Below are 19,311 nucleotides of genomic sequence, written 5' to 3' on the forward strand. Positions count from 1 at the left end.
AGATGATTCATTTTATTTAAAATAGTAGTATTTAATTTTTAAATTTAATTTTTTTTCAAAGTTTGTATTCTCTGATGGAAGGTAGTTGATTCCAGAGCTTTTATCTCAGCAGTAAGAGATTTTATGGCTCTGCTGCTTTTGCCTTGATGTTTTGGGGTAATTATATGTCGCATCATTTTAAGCAGGGTCAAAATGTTCCACATTTCTGACTTAAGTTTGTCACTGTGCTGTGGCACCATGAGCGTCTATGTAGCATCACCCTCATATTAAATCAAATGTGGAATCTTACAATACTGCTCAGATTTCTCCTTGGAACCCCATGTCGGATTGTTCCCCAATGTAAAGTTCTTTGAAACATCTTTCTGTGCATGAGTGCCACAGAGATGCTAGGTAGTTGCTATTTTGTAAGATATGTGAAGCCTCTTTTGTTTCATTATTTCTCTACTTTATTAACCCTGCCTTTATATTGAGGGCTCTGAATCTAGGTATTGCTTCCACTGGTTACCTGGCTGGGACTAACAGAATACAAATGTTTGAACTTGCACTTGCTTGTTTGTCCACACTAAACTATTGTTTACCCTTGGGAAAGGGGGCCATGATCACAGATTATGAGATTGTTTGGATGAACTCTTATGTAAGACAGTAAGTTATTTTTGTGTAAAACAAAAACAGAATTACCTGGAAAAAATCAGCAGGTCTGGCAGCATATGCTGCCAGACCTGCTGAGTTTTTCCAGGTAATTCTGTTTTTGTTTTGGATTTCCAGCATCCGCAGTTTTTTGTTTTTATCTCAGTTATTTTTGTGTGCCTGAAATCTTTTCTTCTCCCTTTTGCATCTTTCCAGACAGTCTTGGAAGATTGTTTCCCTGATTCGGAGAACCCAGAGATTAGTGGATTGATGGCAGTATTGGCTGTGATTGGTGGAGTAGATGGACGCCTGAGGCTGGGTGGTCAGGTGATACATGAAGAGCTTGGAGAGGGAACTGTGGCTCGTATTACCCCTAAGGGAAAAATTACAGTGCAGTTCCATGACATGCGAACATACAGAGTTTGTCCTTTGAGTCAGTTACAACCGGTAGGTGGTATGTGGCTGCCATGCTCTCCTCCTAGCCCAAACCCATCAGCAGACCAGCCATATTTTTGCCTAATTGGTCAGTCCATAATCTAAATGTGATAATAAAATGATTTTGTCTTTTTTCTTTCAGCTCCCAGTGACTGCCTTCAGTGTTAATAACTTGCCATTTGCTGACCTAATGCTATCAGTCTGGGCTCAATTAGTGAATCTAGCAGGGAGCAAGCTTGAAAAGCACAGGGTGAAGAAATCCTGTCAGAGTCTCACAGGTAATTAAAATATTAACTTGAGCATTTGTTTTGAACTAGTAGAGTAGACATTTTTTTCCAATCTTTATTACTCAGGAAATCCACCTGGAAGCTGGACTATAAATGAGGTAGGTTAGAAAAGTTATGCGCCAGCTGCTTGACAATGTATAATGCAGTGATTTCCATTAACATAGTTCGGTAGTTTAATTTTGGCTGTTCTGTAAGCTGTCTTAATTCTTAACTTGGGCCATGAGTGCAACTGGTAATTAAAAAGGTGAACTGTACATTGAATTGACATCGTGTATTAGTTTTAGTTACAATTTCTTCTGAAACACTACTGAATTCATTATATAGCAACACCCTGGTGCACTTAGGACCCAAATGTTCTTCCCTAACCTTACTGAAATTTGAATCTTGTTAGAATTTCTCCCCATACTGCACAAGACCTGAGTGGGTGACGTATTAAATCCTTATTCATCATGTAACTATGCATTTTTAGGTGAAATAAGCTTTTTTCATACCTCCCTGTATTATTTTGGATGTGCTTTTTCATGATAAAATTTGCTTTCTTTCATTTTTTTTTAAATGTAATTCTGTTGCCCCAAGGGTGAGAGCTTTTGTTCTGAAATGGTTTTCGGAATTTAGTGTTAATGCAAATTTTCCTTCTTTCTCCATTCAGAGCAAGTGGATTTATATTTGCTAAGATGTCAGCAGCTGAGATTGTACATACTGAAGGCAGCACGAGCCTTGCTCATGCATCAGGATAAATTGAGACAAATTCTTTCGCAGCCGGCTGTATTTGAAACAGGACCTCTTTCCACTGGTATGAGCCAGCAAATTACCCTTTATCTCGCACTGCAAAATAATCTGTCTTGTCCGAGTATTCAGATTAATTTGAAAGCTTTGTCAAATCTAACCCCTCAAGTGGTGGCATTGTCTAGTGATAGTACTCTCACCTCACTCAGAATGTCGTAGGTTTTAGCCCTGCTTCAGAGACTTCTTCATGTAACTTGACATTTCAGCGTTGCACTGAAAGCTGCTGTCATTTGGTTGAGATGATGTGATGATAAATGGAAAAGATCCTCTAGCACTTAGAAGGCAAGGGAAGTTCTTCAAGGGCCCTGTCCAACATTAATCTCTCAGTCGATATCAACTGAAAATAGTTCATCTGGTATTGAGCTGATTGCGGTTTATGGGACCTTGCTGTGTTGGAATTGCCCATATGATAGCAGCAATGACACTTCAACAGTATTTAATAGTTTGAATGTTCCATGAATGTGAAAGGTGCTGTATAAATGCAAACTCATTTCCTTTCCCTTTCTATCTCCTTTCCTTACAAGTTTTTGAAACCCAGCTAATTTACAAGTAGTATTGAGCTAACTCAATTTAAGTGCTTCAAAGCTGTTATGATTTTGACAAGGCAAAAACAAATAGAATTAATGGGAAGGAAAAGACCAACTGGTCCATCAAGCCTGCCTCACACTCATGATTCCTGGCGCATCATGACCAGGCACTCCCCCTGCTTTTACTGCTGTCTAACCTCCTGGGAGAAGCGAAAAAATACTCAGGAAAATTCCTTTCCGACCTCCTCGTGATCAAAACAAGTTCAGGAGGTTGCATAGACAAAATGTAATGTAGAAATACTCGTGACAATTTCCACTTGCTTTTAAAGTACAGACTAAATCAAAGCCTAGTGACTGGGTTTTATTATTGTAGGAACAATCATTTAACCTAATTCTTGAAGCTTAAGGACTTGTTTGATCGAATCAGCATCTTCCAAGTAAGCGTTTGCCTTTGTGTAAAATGAGAGCTGCTAAAAACTTCATTCTAAATCCCAAAGTATTTTTGAAATTTTTGATGCATCGTAAGGGATTTACTTCTGTTTATATTTCAACACTGGCACGTTTTTGACAGTCAATGTTATTATTCCAGTGCTCGTTTTAAGTCAGATCCTAGGAGACTGGGTTCCTAAAACAAGGTCCTGACATTTACAACACTAAATCTGGTTCTCTAACCCCCGCAGCTGAATAGTGTTGTTGAGATAAGAGACTGTATTCAATAGTTTAAGTGCCAGAACCACGCTTATGAAAGCGGGTTTCCTAGGTTCCAACCTAAATAAGCAGTGTTAGATTATGTGATGCATATTTCCTTGAACTTAATAGTCTTATTACTGCTTATTTTAATACCATTATTTTACCTCTTCCTTTTAGAGGATGCACCAGTTTCCTCTCCAGACGCTGCTGACTTTTCACCTGAGGGACCACAACCCCCCTTGATCCTACTCCAGCAGCTGCTGAGTGCAGCTACCCAGCCGTCACCAGTGAAAGCTGTATTTGATAGGCAGGAGCTTGAGGTTTGATCTTTAAGTTTTTCCTAACCAACAAAAGTTTGAATTTATTTTTAAAAGTGCTCTAATTTTATTTGACTCTTGGTTAGTGAGCTTATGAAAAATTGTCTAGCAAGCATCCTAGTGCCAGTGAGTTGAGGGTGCTGCATACATGCTTGTTAACAAGTAAATTACTCTTGCTTTGAAGCATTCTTGTCAAATTTTGGTTAATGATAATCTTTCTTTGTTGTTGATTTGCTTCTGTTCCATGTTTTAAAGGAAGTGAAAAGTATTCTGGATATCGTTAATATACATTCTGTTGCCATAGAGTCATAGAGGTCTACAGCACAGAAAAAGGCCCTTCGGCCCATTTCCACGACGAGGCCCATAGCCTTGTATGCCATAGCATTGCAAGTGCACATCCAAATACTTCTTAAATGTTATGAGAGTTTCTGCCTCGACCACCCTTTCAGGCAGTGAGTTCCAGATTCCCACCACCCTCTGGGTGAAAAAATTCTTCCTGACATCCCCTCTAAACCTCCTGTCCTTATTCTATGCCCCCTGGTTATTGATCCCTCCACCAAGGGAAAAGTTCTTTCCAGTCTACCCTATCTATGCCCCTCATAATTTTATACACCTCAATCATGTTCCCCCTCAATCTCTACTGCTCCATGGAAAATAACCCCAGTCTATCCAATCTCTCCTCATAACTAAAACTGTCCGGTCCAGGCAACATCCTGGTAAATCTCCTCTGCACCCACTCTAGTACAATCGCATCCTTCCTACAATGTGGATTTCAGAACTGCATGCAGTACTCTAACTGGGCCTAACCAGTGTTTTAAACAGTTCCTCCCTGCTCTTATATTCTGTGCCTTGGCTAATAAAGGCAAGTGTCCCACATGCCTTCTTAACTACCTTATCTACCTGTCCAGCTACCTTAAGGGACCGGTGGACTTGTACACCAAGGTCCCTCTGATCCCCGGAGTCCAGGATTCTACCATTCATCATGTATCCCCATGCCTTGTTTGTCCTGCTCCAGTGCATCACCTCACACTTATTCAGATTAAATTCCATTTGCCACTGATCAGCCCGTCTATATCCTCCTGTAATCTAAGGCTATCCTCCTGACTATTTATCATCCCGCCAATTTTCGTGTCATCTGTGAACTTACTGATCAACCCTCCTACATTCAAGTGTAAATCATTTATATATATAATATATATATACCACAAACAGCAAGGGACCCAACACCGATCCCTGTGGAACCCCACTGGACACATGCATCCAGTCACAAAAATACCCCTCTGCTTCCTGCCACTTAGCCAATTCTGGATCCAATTTGGCAAATTGCCTTGGATCCCATGGACTCTTACCTTCGTTATCAATCTCCCATGCGGGACCTTATCATCACCTCTGACAGAGCTGAACCCTGAGATTCCGAGATTGTGTTGTGCTACCCAGATACTACAAAGCTGCTATAAATTTAGATGCCAGTTGAAAAATTCAAGTGCTGAGTATTGAAAGTGCTTAAGGTTAAAGCATTCCTATTCAAGTCAACACAAAGAGAAGTATTTGCTGCAAGGCAGTACTCGCTGCTTATCGAATTGGGAAGTAAATCACTTGGAAACATGTAATGCTGTCTTCCAGCTGAAACATATAGAACACTGTGCCTGTTTCTGGTTGGCTGCTCCTCATTCAGGTTATTTGTGAGAAATGAGAGTTCTCAATGAAAGAATCCTGAAAAAATACATCGAGATCTCTCTCCAGCTTGATTAATGCCTGTGTACAATTGGGCTCTGTTCCCTATTGTCCAACATTTTGGATTCTTTCTCAACTCTTTGCTGGCAAAATATTAAGTTTTATCAAGCCTCCAATCTTAGAGAACAGACGTTTCTCTTCAATTTCTTTGCTTTTTCTTAATCAACACCAAAGCAGGCAGCTCAATATACAGGTTTTGGAGCGAGAAAGGATTGAAGGATCAGTGGGCATGATCCATGAGAAAGGTTGCTTGCTTTTGAGTCTCATAGCTTTTCCTGTTCCTCACATTTCTTAGCGCTGATTTTTCTCTGCTGGGATTACTCAGTTAATGGTTGCACACAAAGCACCGGGGAACCTTTACACCAAGGGACTCCTGGCATTTAAAAAAAGAAAAAAAGGACTTATATTCATACAGCAAATTTCGTGACCAATGTACATCACAAAATGCTTCACAGCCAATCAACTACTTTTAGAAATGTAGTCATTGTTGCAATGTAGAAGTGCAGCAGCCAGTATTCATTCAACAAACTCCAACAAACAGCAATGTGATAATGACCAGATAATTTGTTTTTATGATGTTGATAGAGGAATAAATATTGGCCAGGACATAGGAGATAACTCTCCTGTTTGTCTCTGCAATAGTGCCATGGGACCTTTTACATCCACCCGGGCAGGGAGATTGGCCTTCGTTTAATGTCTCATTTGAAAGACGGCGCTTCCTACACTGCAGCACTTCCTCAGTACTGCACTGGAGTGTCAGCCTCGATGTTGCTTCATGCCCTGGATTGGGACTTGAACCAAGAACCTTGTGACTCAGAGTTAAGAGTCCCATGGGGAATGTTTTTTATGCATTCACGACATGTGGGCTTTGCTGACTGGGCTAGCATTTATTGCCCATTCCTAGTTGCCCTTGAGAAGATGGTGGTGAGCTGCCTTCTTGAACCACTGCAGTCCATGTGGTGTAGGTACACCCACAGTTCTGTTTGGAAGTGAGTTCCGAGATTTTGACCCAGCGACAGTGAAGGAACGGCGATACATTTCCAAGACAGGGTGCTGAGTGACTTGGATAACCTCCGGGTGGTGGTGTTCCCATCCATCTGCTGCCCTTGTCCTTCTAATTGGTAGTGGCGTGGGTTTGGAAGGTGCTGTCTAAGGAACCTTGGTGAATTCCTGCAGTCCATTTTGTAGATGATACACACTGCTGCTACTGTGCGTTGGTGGTGGAGGGAATGGATGTGGTGTCAATCAAGCAGACTGCTTTGTCCTGGACGGTGTCCAGCTTACTCATCCAGGCAAGTGGGGAGTATTCCATCATACTCCTGACATGTAGATGGTGGACAGGCTTTGGGGAGTCAAGAGTTGAGTTACTCGTCGCATGATTCCTAGCTTCTGACCTGCTGTTGTAGCCACAGTATTTATATGGTTAGTCAATTTCTGGTCAATGGTAACCCCCAAGATGTTGATATTGGGGGATTCAGTGATGGTAATGCCATTGAACATTTAGGGGTGATGGTTGGATTCTCTCTTGCTGGAGATGGTCATTGCCTGACACTTGTTCAACACGAATGCTACTTGCCACTTGTCAGTCCAAGCTTGGATATTGTCCAGGTCTTGCTGCATTTGGACATGAACTGCTTCTGCATCTGAGGAGTCGTGAACGATGCTGAACATTGTGCAATCATCAGCAAACATCCCCACTTCTGACTTTATGATGGAAGGAAAGGTCATTTATGAAGCAGCTGAAGATGGTTGGGCCTAGAACGCTACCCTGAGGAACTCCTGCATTGATGTCCTGGAGTTGAGATGACTGACATCCAACAACCACAACCATCTTCCTTTGCGCTAGATATGACTCCAATCAGTTTTCCCCTGATTCCCATTGACTCCAGTTTTGCTAGGGCTCCTTGATGCCACACTTGGTCAAATGCTCCCTTGATGTCAAGGGCAGTCACTCTCACCTCACCTTGGGAGTTCAGCTCGTTTGTCCATGTTTGAACCAAGGCTATAATGAGATCAGGAGCTGAGTGGCACTGGCGGAACCCAAACTGGGCATCAGTGAGCAGGTTATTGCGAAGCAAGTGCCACTTGACAGCACTGTTGATGATTCCTTCCATTTATTTACTGATGATCAAGAGTAGACTGATGGGGCGGTGATTGGCCAGGTTGGATTTGTCCTGCTTTTTGTGTACAGGACATACCTGGGCAATTTTCCACATATCTGGGTAGATGCCAGTATTGCAGCTGTACTGGAACAGCTTGGCTAGGGGCGCAGCAAGTTCTGGAGCACAAGTCCTCAGTATTATTGCTGGAATATTGTCAGGGCCTATAGCCTTTGCAGCATTCGGTGCCTTCAGCTGTTTCTTGATATAATGTGGAGTGAATCGAATTGGCTGAAGACTGGCATCTGTGATGCTGGGGACCTCCGGAGGAAGCCGAGATGGATCATCCACTCGGCACTTCTGGCTGCAGATTGTAGCAAATGCTTCAGCCTTATCTTTTGCACTGATGTGCTGGGCTCCTCCATCATTGAGGATGACGATATTTGTGGAGCCCCCTCCTCCAGTGAGTTGTTTAATTGTCCACCACCATTCACGACTGGATGTGGCAGGACTGCTGAGCTTAGATCTGATATCCGTTGGTTGTGGGATCGTTTAGCTCTGCCTATCACTTGCTGCTTATGTTGTTTGGCACATCAGTAGTCCTGTGTTATAGCTTCACCAGGTTGACGCCTCATTTTTAGATATGCCTGGTGCTGCTTGTGGCATGTCCTCCTGCACTCTTCAATGAATGAGGGTTGATCCCCTGGCTCGATGGTAATGGTGGAGTGGGAGATATGCTGGGCCATGAGGTTACAGATTGTGTTTCAGTACAATTTTGCCTCTACATGAACTATAAATAGAGTCAACGAATGCAAACAAGATAGGAAGGATGTAATTAGCCCTACAATGTTGTGTCCATGTAGAAGCGCCAACACCTTGTCCAGTTGGAGTAGCATCCAGTGGAAGTGGGCCTTAGGCTTCGTTCCCAGTCCTGTTCAGGGGCTTATATAACATAAAATAAAAACAATGCTGAAGATACTCAGCAGGTCTGGCAGCAACTGTGGAAAGAGAAAATTGATTTAACGGTTCAGCTTGATGACATTTCATTCGAAACAGGAAAAGTTAGAAATTTAATAGGTTTTGAGCAAGTAAAGTGGGGCGGAGGGGGGAGGGTGGGAAGAAGAGCAAAAGAGAAGGCCTGTGATCAGTTAGAGGATAGGAGAAATTAAATAACAAAAGGTTCCATAATGCAAGACCAAAGGAAATGTATTGGGACAAATTTTAAAAAAAGAAAGCTTTTTCTTGGAGATGTGAATGACAGGATAGCTGCTATCCGAATGCAAAGTAAAGGAAATAAGAGTGAAACTAGAGGAAAAAACCCAAACCAGCAAAGAAAGATGAAACAAAATGGCACAGATATTATTAACTATGACTGTTGAGCTCAGTGTTGAGTCCAGAAGTCTGTAAAGTACCCAGTTAGTTCAGGTCATGTCAGATAAAGCACCCCTTGAGCACATTGTGTGTGACTCATGTGAAGGCCAGAGAGTGAGAGGTGGGGTCATTATTATCATTTAAAAAAAAAATCTTTCATGGGATGAGGGCATCGTTGGTAAGGCCAGCCTTTGTTTCCTATCCCTAATTGCCCTTGAGAAGGTGGTGATGAGCCATTGCAGTCCATCTGGTGCAGGTACATTCTCAGTGCTGTTAAGAAGGGAGTTCCAGGATTTTGATCCAGTGACAGTGAAGGAATGACAGTATAGTTCCATATGTCATATATTTGTTTATGTAGTTTTTGTTAAGCATTTTTGATCTTCATGGTATCCTTTTTTGTCAGGCGGCAGCCCTTGCTGTTTGTCAGTTTTTGGCAGTGGAGTCTACCCATCCATCTACACCTGTGTTTGATGACAGCAGCTCAAGTGAGGCTACAACACCTGTTACAGTGCAACCTGTACGGCCAATAAAACACAAGAAGTGCAAGCCTTCTCCCCCTCCACCGTTACCCATTGTGGCTCAACTAATGGAAATGGGATTTGGTCGGAAGAATATTGAGTTTGCACTAAAATCACTTACAGGGGGCTCTGGAAATGCTGCGGGATTACCAGGTAAAAAAATTGCAATATGAATAAACACATTTTGACACTAGCACATCATCTCGCATTCTGGTGTTGTTTTAAAAAATTATTTGGTCCAGACCTAAGTGAGGCATGTGCTGTTGGAAAATTGTAACATGACTGAGTATAATTTAGGAAGTAGTTGCCAATGAGTTAATTAACTTGTATATTGACTATGTACAACTCTAAAATACATCGTTATAACTAGTGTTTCAGAAACTTCCACTGGAAGTTTCAACTCATGATGAATGGCTCTTGTGCACTCGCTTGCAAAATTTTAAAGTATATATAATTGAGTTATTGGAAAAGCAAGGGCAAGTATTGTTCTTGCTCTTTTCTTTATCCTCCATGTAGAAGTGAATAGGCTGGAAATTTGCAAGACCTGGTTTCCTTGAGACTTTTTTGTAATTTGTGCAGTAAGATCTATTGTATACAGGGAATAATAACTTTAAATGTACAGCCACCAGCCTGTGAAGTAGTATGTTAATGGAAAATATGCTGCAGCACTGGATGCGAGATGATTGTTACCACTGGAAGTAGAGATGTCTTTACCAAAAATATGCTCTATTTTGAAGTAAATCAGGTTTATTTTACATAGGGGGAAGTCATCATCATGAAAACTTAAGTTTTGGAAGAGGAAAGTTAAAATGATACATTTGTGATGGGTATGGTTGGCTGCATTTGAAAATTTTGAGGGAATTTGTTAAAAGCAATTGCTTACTTTTTCCTGATGCTGAACATATTTTCAAAGCACTGGGATCATTTAGCCCTCAAATTATTACAATAGTGCTCTGCTGTTAATATTGCTGTGGAATACTGTGGTGACTAAAAGCCAAACCTGCCTGAAATGTACAAATTTCCTGATTAATACGTAAACAGGTTTTGTTTAAAGGCTCCGTTTGCTGCCAATACTGTGCATGCACAGTAGTACTGTTTCACTCCGTGACGTCATTGTGAGCAACGAAGTAAGCGGTGGCCAGAAGCAGAGATGATTATCTAACAGTTATTAAAGGCAGTGATTAAAAAATCCTTCATCTTCTCCACATCAGTGGGCGGAGGGGAGGAATGGAGCCATGATCAGAATGGGGAGGGAGGGAAGGCTTCTGATCCACCCGGTGACGGTCACATTTCTGGATTGCAACCTCGATATCCCACATTTGCAGCTTCAGGGTTTCTTCCGGTTGGATCTTATTCAGATCCTAAAGCCATTCACCCAGTTTCTGAACCCGCAGTTTTGAATCTCCTGCTCCAGCGCCTCTTCCCCTTAACCTGGACCTGTCACTGGTAAGAAGCTTTGGAGCTGTAAATGTGGGATATGGAGGTTCTGAGCTGGAATTGCGGCCGTGACCAGATGGATCAGAAGCCTAGCCTTTCTCCCCGTCCTGATCCTGGAAACTATGGAGATGTCATGGCTCGACTGTCTGCGGGCTCAGAAACTGGGTGAATGGCTTCAGGATCTGAATAAGAACCACCCGGTATTGTGTCTCCTGCAAATGACGTCATTGTTTTCTGCACGTGTGCAGACGGGTATTGGCGACCATCTTCTATGGCCATCTTGTGTTGGCAAGAGATGTTGTTTGAAAGTTGATTGACCCACATAGAACAACATTAATGCATGGATAAAAGTTGATTCAAGAAGACAAAGTTGAAGTGTAGCCTCAGATCTCCTAAATGAGTGTTTGTTTTCATTTATATGACAAAAGCAACATCAAACCCAATTGCACCAGTAACGGTTTACCATCTATTTTTGTCTCAAATTTTATTTCAAAGGTGTGGAAGCATTGGTCGGTTGGCTGTTAGATCACCCTGATGTACAGATCGCAGAGCTTTCTGATGCGGAGAGCACTTTATCGGAGTACTCGGACGAAGAGATTCTAGAAGAAGTAGAAGAGGCTGAAGCTGCTTATGCTGTGATTGGTCCTCAACCAACTCTACCTAATGTATTTTTGAAACAAGATGTACTTAGCAGATTTTAATAACATTGGAGTCATTTGAGTGCTGATGTTTAAATTGTACTAACACATAGTTCTTAATTTTGTAGCCTTGGGCTGCTGTGGTGACTGAAAGTCAAACCTATAAGAAACGTGGAGATTTCTTGAGTAATGATGATTATGCTGTGTACGTAAGGGAGAATATTCAGGTATGGATCGACTTGCAGTTTAAACATTGATAATGTACTGTATTTGACTTTCACAGAATCACAGAATCACACAGTGCAGAAGAAGCCCTTCGGCCCATCGAGTCTGCACCGACACGTGAGAAACACCTGACCTACCCACCTAATCCCATTTACCAGCACTTGGCCCATAGCCTTGAATTCTAATGACGTGCAAAATGCTCATCCAGGGACTTTTAAAGGATGTGAGGCAACCCGCCTCCACCACCCTCCTAGGCAGCGCATTCCAGACCGTCAGCACCCTCTGGGTAAAAAGGTTTTTCCTCAGAGCCCCCCTAAACCTCCTGCCCCTCACCTTGAATTTGTGTCCCCTTGTGACTGACCCTTCAACTAAGGGGAACAGCTGCTCCCTATCCATCCTGTCCATGCCCCTCATAATCTTGTACACCTCGATCAGGTCACCCCTCAGTCTTCTCTGCTCCAACGAAAACAACCGTAGCCTAACCAACCTCTCTTCATAACTTAAACGTTTCATCCCAGGCAACATCCTGGTGAATCTCCTCTGCACCCCCTCCAGTGCAATCACATCGTTCCTATAATGTGGCGACCAGAACTGCACGCAGTACTCCAGCTGTGGCCTCACCAAGGTTCTATACAACTCCAACATGACCTCCCTACTTTTGTAATCTATGCCTCAATTGATAAAGGCAAGTATCCCATATTCCTTTTTCACCACCCCGCTAACATGCCCTTCCACCTTCAGAGATCTATGGACACACACGCCAAGGTCCCTTTATTCCTCAGAACTTCATAGCGTCATGCTGTTCATTGAATACTTCCTTGACAAATTACTCCTTCCAAAGTATATCACTTCTCATTTTTCAGGGTTAAATTCCATCTGCCACTTATCTTCCCATTTGGCAATCCCGCCTATAGCCTATAGTCTTGTGGCCCAAGACACTCAACCTCACTGTTAACCACCCGGCCAATTTTTGTGTCATCCGCAAACTTACTAATCCTACCCCCCACATAGTCATCTATATTGTTTATGTAAACGACAAATAATAGGGGACACAGCACAGATCCCTGTGGTATGCCACTGGACACTGGCTTCCAGTCACTAAAGCATCCTTCTGTCATCACCCTCTGTCTCCTACAACTAAGCCAATTTTGAATCCACCTTATCAAATTACCCTGTATCCCATGTGCATTTGCCTTCTTTATAAGTCTCCCATGTGGGACCTTATCAGCGGCTTTGCTGAAATCCATATAAACTACATCAACTGCACTACCCTCATCTACACACCTGATCACCTCCTCAAAAAATTCAATCAAATTTGTTAGGCATGACCTCCCTCTGACAAAGCCATGCTGACTATCCCTGATCAAACCTTGCCTCTCCAAGTGGAGATAGATTCTCTCCTTCAGAATTTTCTCCAATAGTTTCCTCATCACTGACGTGAGACTCATTGGCCTGTCGTTCCCTGGCTTATCTCTACAACCCTTCTTAAATAGCGGAACCACATTAGCTGTTCTACAGTCCTCTGGCACCTCCCCTGTGGCTAGAGAGGAATTAAAAATTTAGGTCAGAGCCCCTGAGATCTCCTCCCTTGCCTTCCTCTGCAGTCTGGGACACAAATCATTCAGACCTGGAGATTTGATCACTTTTAAGCCTGCCAATGCCTCCAATACCTTGTCACTCCCTATATCAATTCGCTCAAGAACCTCGCAGTCTCTCTCCCCAAGTTCCATATCTTCATCTTCATTCTCTTGGGTGAAGATGGATAAGAAGTATTTGTTCAACACTCTAGCGATGTCCTCTGGCTCCACCCATAGATTGTCCCCTTGGCCCCTTCTGGGCCCTACTCTTTCCCTGGTTATCCTCTTCCCATTGATATACTTATATCATCTTGGGATTTTCCCTACTTTTACCATTACTTTGTGTATTGAACATTTTTAATATTAGTTGCAGAAAGGTCTGGACTACACTTTATTTTGAACTTTAATGTATCATGCAGGTGGGAATGATGGTCCGATGCTGCAGAACTTATGAAGAGGTTTGCGAGGGAGATATGGGAAAAGTAATTAAATTGGACCGAGATGGATTACATGATCTAAATGTGCAGTGTGACTGGCAACAAAAAGGTGGCACTTACTGGGTCAGATACATTCATGTTGAACTATTGGGTAGGTGCATAGTATACTAATCAGAAACACCAGTACTACATAGTAGTTACTGCTCTTGCTAACTTTTAAGTGCAACTCAGGAGCTGTTTAGTTTTCATTGCTTTCTCTTTTGCTCCAGGTTTCCCACCACAGAATTCTACCTCGCACATAAAGATTGCTGATAAAGTGCGGGTTAAGGCTTCCGTTACCACACCAAAGTACAAGTGGGGATCAGTTACTCATAGGAGCGTGGGAGTTGTGAAAGGTAAATGAGTCATGCTTGCATTTTCTCCTTCTGCTTCACCAAAAATAATCATGCAGAATGTGCAGTATTTTGATTCAGTGTGTAGAAAAGTGCTACAAAATAAACTTCAGAAATCTATTGTAGGTTTGCAGTGAAGCATTTAATAATCTTACATTTTTTTCAGCATTTAGTGCCAACGGGAAGGATGTTATTGTTGATTTCCCTCAACAGTCTCACTGGACTGGTCTATTGTCTGAAATGGAGTTGGTACCCAGTATTCATCCAGGAGTCACGTAAGGAATTTAAAAAACCTAACCAAACGGGCGCTTTTTAATTGCTCTTTTCCATTTCTCCTGTGAAATAAGGAAAAAGGTATATTTCCTGTTATGAGAATGCTAACAGAGTAATTACTCTCCTGTTTTTATGATTGGGTTAGTTTTAAAAAAGGGACAATGTACAATTTTGTTCACTGCAATTGGTGAAAATAAACAGAATATTTTTAATTTATTATGTTTTCACTCAGTTTTACAGAACTTTAACTGGCACAGAGTGGGGTGGAGCATGCAAAAGTATAAGGAAAGAGGGCTATCAGAGTTTCTCCAGCGCATGTAAAATTGTTCCATTAAGCATCCCCTCTACCTATTGCCATATAATTTCCAGCTCATCCTGGAGGACAAAGCCTTCCTTAAGCTTGATCATAACAGTTATAATCCGAAAAGCCAGTTGAAGGATAGTACTGAAACCCATCTTTACTCAGTCCTACACTTATTTGCAGAGTGAATATTACAATTACACATCACCTAATCTAACCACACCACAGTTTCAATAAGCGTCTCTTTATGTGTGTTCAAAAGAAACCCCAATCCCAAAACTTTCATGGGATATGAGCATCGCAGACAATGCCAGCATTTGTTGCCCATCCCTAATTGCCCTTGAGAAAGTGGTACTGAACAGCTTTCTTGAACTGTTGCAGTCCGTCTGGTGTAGGTGCACCAACAGTTCCAGGATTTTGACCCAGCAGCAGTGAAGGAATGACATAGTTCCAAGTCAGGTGTCTAGCTTGGAGGGGATGGTGGTCCCATGCATCTGCTGGCCTTGTCCCCCTCGGCAGAGGTTGTGGGTTTGGAAAGAACTTTTGAAGGAGGTTTGACGAGTTGCTGCAGTGCATCCTGTGTAAGGTACACAACATTGTCACTGTGCACTGGTGGTGGAGGGAGTGAACTTTTAACGTGGCGGATGGGATGCCGCTCAAGCGGGCTGCTGATCCTGGATAGTGTCAAGATTCTTGTGTTGTTGGAGTCGCACTAATCCAGGCAAGTGGAGAGTATTCCATTGCACTCCTGATTTGTCACTGTTTAAAAGTAAGGGGTTGCCCATATAGGACAGAGATGAGAATTTATTTTTTGAGGATAGTGAGTCTTTGGAACTCATTCCCTCAAAAGGCAATGGTAGCAGATCAGCCATGATCTTATTGAATGGCGGAGCAAGCTTGAGGGACTAAGTGGCCTACTCCTGCTCCTAATTCTTATGTTTGTATGTTCGTATGTGTGCCTTGTACATGGTGAAATGGATAGATGGAGGTTTTGGCGAGTCAGGAAGTGAGTTACTCACCGCAGCATTCCCAGCCTCTGACCTGCAGACGTAGCCACAATATTTATATGGCTGGTTCATTTAAGTTTCGGGTCAATAATAACCCCCAGCATGTTGATAGTGAGTGATACAGCGATGGTAATGCCACGGAATGTCAAGGGGTGATGGTCATTACCTGGCACTTGTGTGGTGTGAATGTTATATGCCATTTATCAAGCCAAACATGAAGGTTGTCCAGGTCTTGCTTGCATTTGGACATGGACCGCTTCAGTGTCTGAGGATTCACAAATGGTGCTAAACGTGTAATCATTAGCGAAGGTCCTCACTTCTGACTTATGATGGAGTGAGGGTCATTGATGAAGCAGCTGCATATAATGAAACAATTGATACACAATTAACACCACCACCCTCAACATTCCTCCTACCCCCCTGCCAACCACCCCACCCCCTTCCGATGCTGTGCAAAGCTGTTAGGTTTCTTTGCTTTCAGAATTTTGACCATAGGCTCCAGTTTTCTCCTGTTCCGCCCAAACCCAAAATACTTTGTTTCTGTACCCCAGCCCCCCATATCCCTTATTTAACACCCCATCATGAAAACCACCACACCTCACATGATGCAGCTTCTGACCACTCAACAACTTTTTCTTAACCAAGTTCTTGTCTTCTGTTCTGCAAGATTTGTCACTATCTCTTTAAAATATCTCTCCTTGATCCATTTGTTCTTACCATTTAGTTGAATGTTTGCTGACATTGCTGCTGCTTCTATTCTGGTATTTTGTGTTTCTCCTTCAAGACTACCGTCATCATTCCTCTTGTTTAAAAAAAAAACCCTTGTTCTTATTCACCCTCATTGATTATCACCTATTTCCAAACTCCTCAAATGTGCTGCGTCACTCAGTTCCTTGTCTATCTCCATTACCGCACATTATCTGAATTCCTTCAAATCAGGTTTCTGCCCCATCAAGCATTGAAACTGACTTGGCCTGTGCACGTTATTTTGATTTAATTTAGCTAATAATCCCTTCCTGGATTTTTGTCCTCCTGTAAAGAACTGCACATTTATCTACACTGAATTCTCAAATGCATTCAAATCCTCCTGTAGCTTATAGAACATAGGAAATAGGAGCTCTTTGAGCCTCAAAGAGATGACAGCTGTTGATCTACCTCAACTCCACCTTCCTACACTATCCTTATATCCCTTGGTTCCCTTAGTGTGTAAAAATCTATTGATTTTGGCCTTAAATGTACTCAAGACTGAGCATCCACAACCATCTGGGGGTAGAGAATTCCAGAGATTCACAACCCTTTCAGTGAAGAAATTTGTCCTCATTTCAGCCCTAAATGGCCAATTGTTTATTCTGAGATTATGACCTCTGGATTCTAGACTCCCCTGCCAGGGGAAACATCCTCACTGCATCTATCCTGCCAAGCCCAAAATAATGTTATATTTCGATAAAGTCACTTCTCGTTCCTCTAAACTCTGCAAACTATAGATCTAGTATACTCATACTCTCCTTTTATTGGGAATTTGAGGCAAAATAATTCCCTGTTTTCACGACTTCTGCAAGACATTTGAAGAAAAGTTCCTTTGTTTCAGTTGTATACCTGCCTTTACTTCTGCGCAAGCTGAATTACAGTGAATAAAGAGATGTAAGCAGGCAGACATTTTTGTTGCATCATGGTGGAGTTGGCTTTGAAAAGTCAATTTATCTTCATTAATCAGTCTTTTGTTTTACCCTTTTTCCATACAAAACAGGTGTGATGGCTGTCAAATGTTTCCACTGAATGGGCCCAGGTTCAAATGTAGGAACTGTGATGATTTTGACTACTGTGAAAACTGTTTCAAGACTAGGAAACACAATGCAAGGCATACGTTTGGTAGAATTAATGAGCCAGGTGAGAAGCACTGGAAGGTTGCTTAGTAAAAAAATATATATTTTAAAATTACATTTGGATTAATTTACAAATGGATTGTTGCTTCATATCACAAAATCAAAAAAGAATCCAATTATATTTTTCATAGTAATAAAATAGCCCACACCAACTTGGCTATACCTACTATATATGTTATGCAGGAACTATGTCGCAATTAATAATAATGCTTTGTAATGTTATCAAAAGTTGGTCTTATATCATATTAATAATATTAAGCATAATATTTGCTTAAATAAAATATTAAACAATCTTCATATAAAATGTTTTGCTTTATATCAGTATTTGCACTTCAAGTAGCTGTATGAATAAAAGCCAATTCCATTTCACTCATAACTTTCCAATTCTACAAGTTTCCTTTTGGCAAATCTTTTTCTTTTTGTTAGAAAATAGTTGTGTAGTAATAATTTCTATATTGGTTTAAAGGACAATCACCAGTATTTGCTGGGCGTTCAGGAAAACAACAGAATAAGCGATATAGCTGTGAGAGAGGAATGTTGCTAGATGATTGGTCAAGAATTGTGAAGAACTTTGGAGTTTCCTCCTCCGTCAGTCAAGCTTCCCGCCTGATTGATGGCTCTGGGCAGTGTTGGCAGTCTTCAGGCTCACAAGGGAAAGTAAGTGAGAAGTCATTAGCATGACCAGTCAATTCTGCCTTACGCATTTGTCTTCCATATATCTTCAGGGTAGATCCATCATCTGCTGCTTGTTTCTTCAGAACTTTTCATTCAAATTTAAAATTGGGTTGGTTATGATCTTTTCTCAGTTCTTTATCTTCTGTTTTCAGCTGCAGGTTTTATCTCTCTCAGCAGGAAAAAATTCCAAATCTGTTTTGCTTCGGGGAAGCTGAATCTAATTTGTTCAGTTTCATTGAGGTCCTCAACTCAATGAAACATATTTAACATTGTTAAAATAACACTTGCTCGCTGCTATTTTCTTGAAATTAGGTGTTTTTGTGCATGTTTACAAAGAGTTTCAAATTTCTCTTGTCGTATGGGACACTTTGATGTGAATCAAATAACTTTTTAGTTGGTTTATGTTTGCCCAGTGCATCTTCACTCACTGAATCCTACTCTTAGAACTCTGGGTTGAAATACCCCGGCTCCATGATTGTGAGCTTGGAGGCAGAGCTGGGAAAAGAGGGGGAGCTGCGTTGGCATTCCCGTTGCCAGTGATCTTTTCTGGAGGCGGGCTGGGAATCTGATTAGCTATGTGGAGGCGGGAAGATTGTTAAGGCCCCAGTTATAGCTGATTTTGTGATCTTGCTGGCATTTTGCCACCACGGACTGTATGAGGGGCCTGCCAGCTCAGTGAAGTTGGCCTCCCTGTGGCAGGCTGGAGGGCCATCAGAGCCAGCAGCTTCATAAGGGGGATTTGAAAGAAAGAACTTGGAGTTGTATAACTCTTTTATGACTTGAGGAAATCTGTAAACCCTTCACCGCAAATGAAGTATTTTTTAAGTGTAGCTACTGAGAATGTTGGGATATGAGACGCTCCCACAACACCTGAAGTGTCTATACTGAAGTATCTATACCGTAGTATCAGGTAAATTATTTTGCCAGATTCAAGGAGTTTTGACTAAGCAGAGAGTGCTGCCATTCAGACACCTAAATTACTGCTGCTTTTGACCAATGCACTGGCATATCTTTTGTCTGGCACAATTTATCTTTGCAGCATTCGGTAAGCTTACTGTAAGATGTTTAAGATATT

At 41.8% G+C, this 19,311-nt stretch overlaps 1 protein-coding gene across 8 annotated transcripts in view; it reads left to right on the forward strand.

Annotated features, from left to right (window-relative positions):
* The window catches only part of herc2 (HECT and RLD domain containing E3 ubiquitin protein ligase 2), a 255,191-nt gene that overhangs the window by 138,603 nt on the left and 97,277 nt on the right, over positions 1–19,311 (forward strand). For all 8 annotated transcript variants that reach the window (XM_041199292.1, XM_041199293.1, XM_041199297.1 and 5 more), the window contains 12 exons: positions 844–1,074; positions 1,205–1,340; positions 1,999–2,142; positions 3,530–3,672; positions 9,277–9,544; positions 11,324–11,493; positions 11,595–11,693; positions 13,688–13,856; positions 13,975–14,100; positions 14,264–14,372; positions 17,426–17,565; positions 18,028–18,218. In XM_041199292.1, coding sequence (XP_041055226.1) covers positions 844–1,074; positions 1,205–1,340; positions 1,999–2,142; positions 3,530–3,672; positions 9,277–9,544; positions 11,324–11,493; positions 11,595–11,693; positions 13,688–13,856; positions 13,975–14,100; positions 14,264–14,372; positions 17,426–17,565; positions 18,028–18,218 — 1,926 coding nt within the window. The remainder of the gene's footprint in view (positions 1–843; positions 1,075–1,204; positions 1,341–1,998; positions 2,143–3,529; positions 3,673–9,276; positions 9,545–11,323; positions 11,494–11,594; positions 11,694–13,687; positions 13,857–13,974; positions 14,101–14,263; positions 14,373–17,425; positions 17,566–18,027; positions 18,219–19,311) is intronic.

This window comes from Carcharodon carcharias, chromosome 11 (genome assembly GCF_017639515.1).
Source record: "Carcharodon carcharias isolate sCarCar2 chromosome 11, sCarCar2.pri, whole genome shotgun sequence".
Taxonomy (NCBI): Eukaryota; Metazoa; Chordata; class Chondrichthyes; order Lamniformes; family Lamnidae; genus Carcharodon; species Carcharodon carcharias.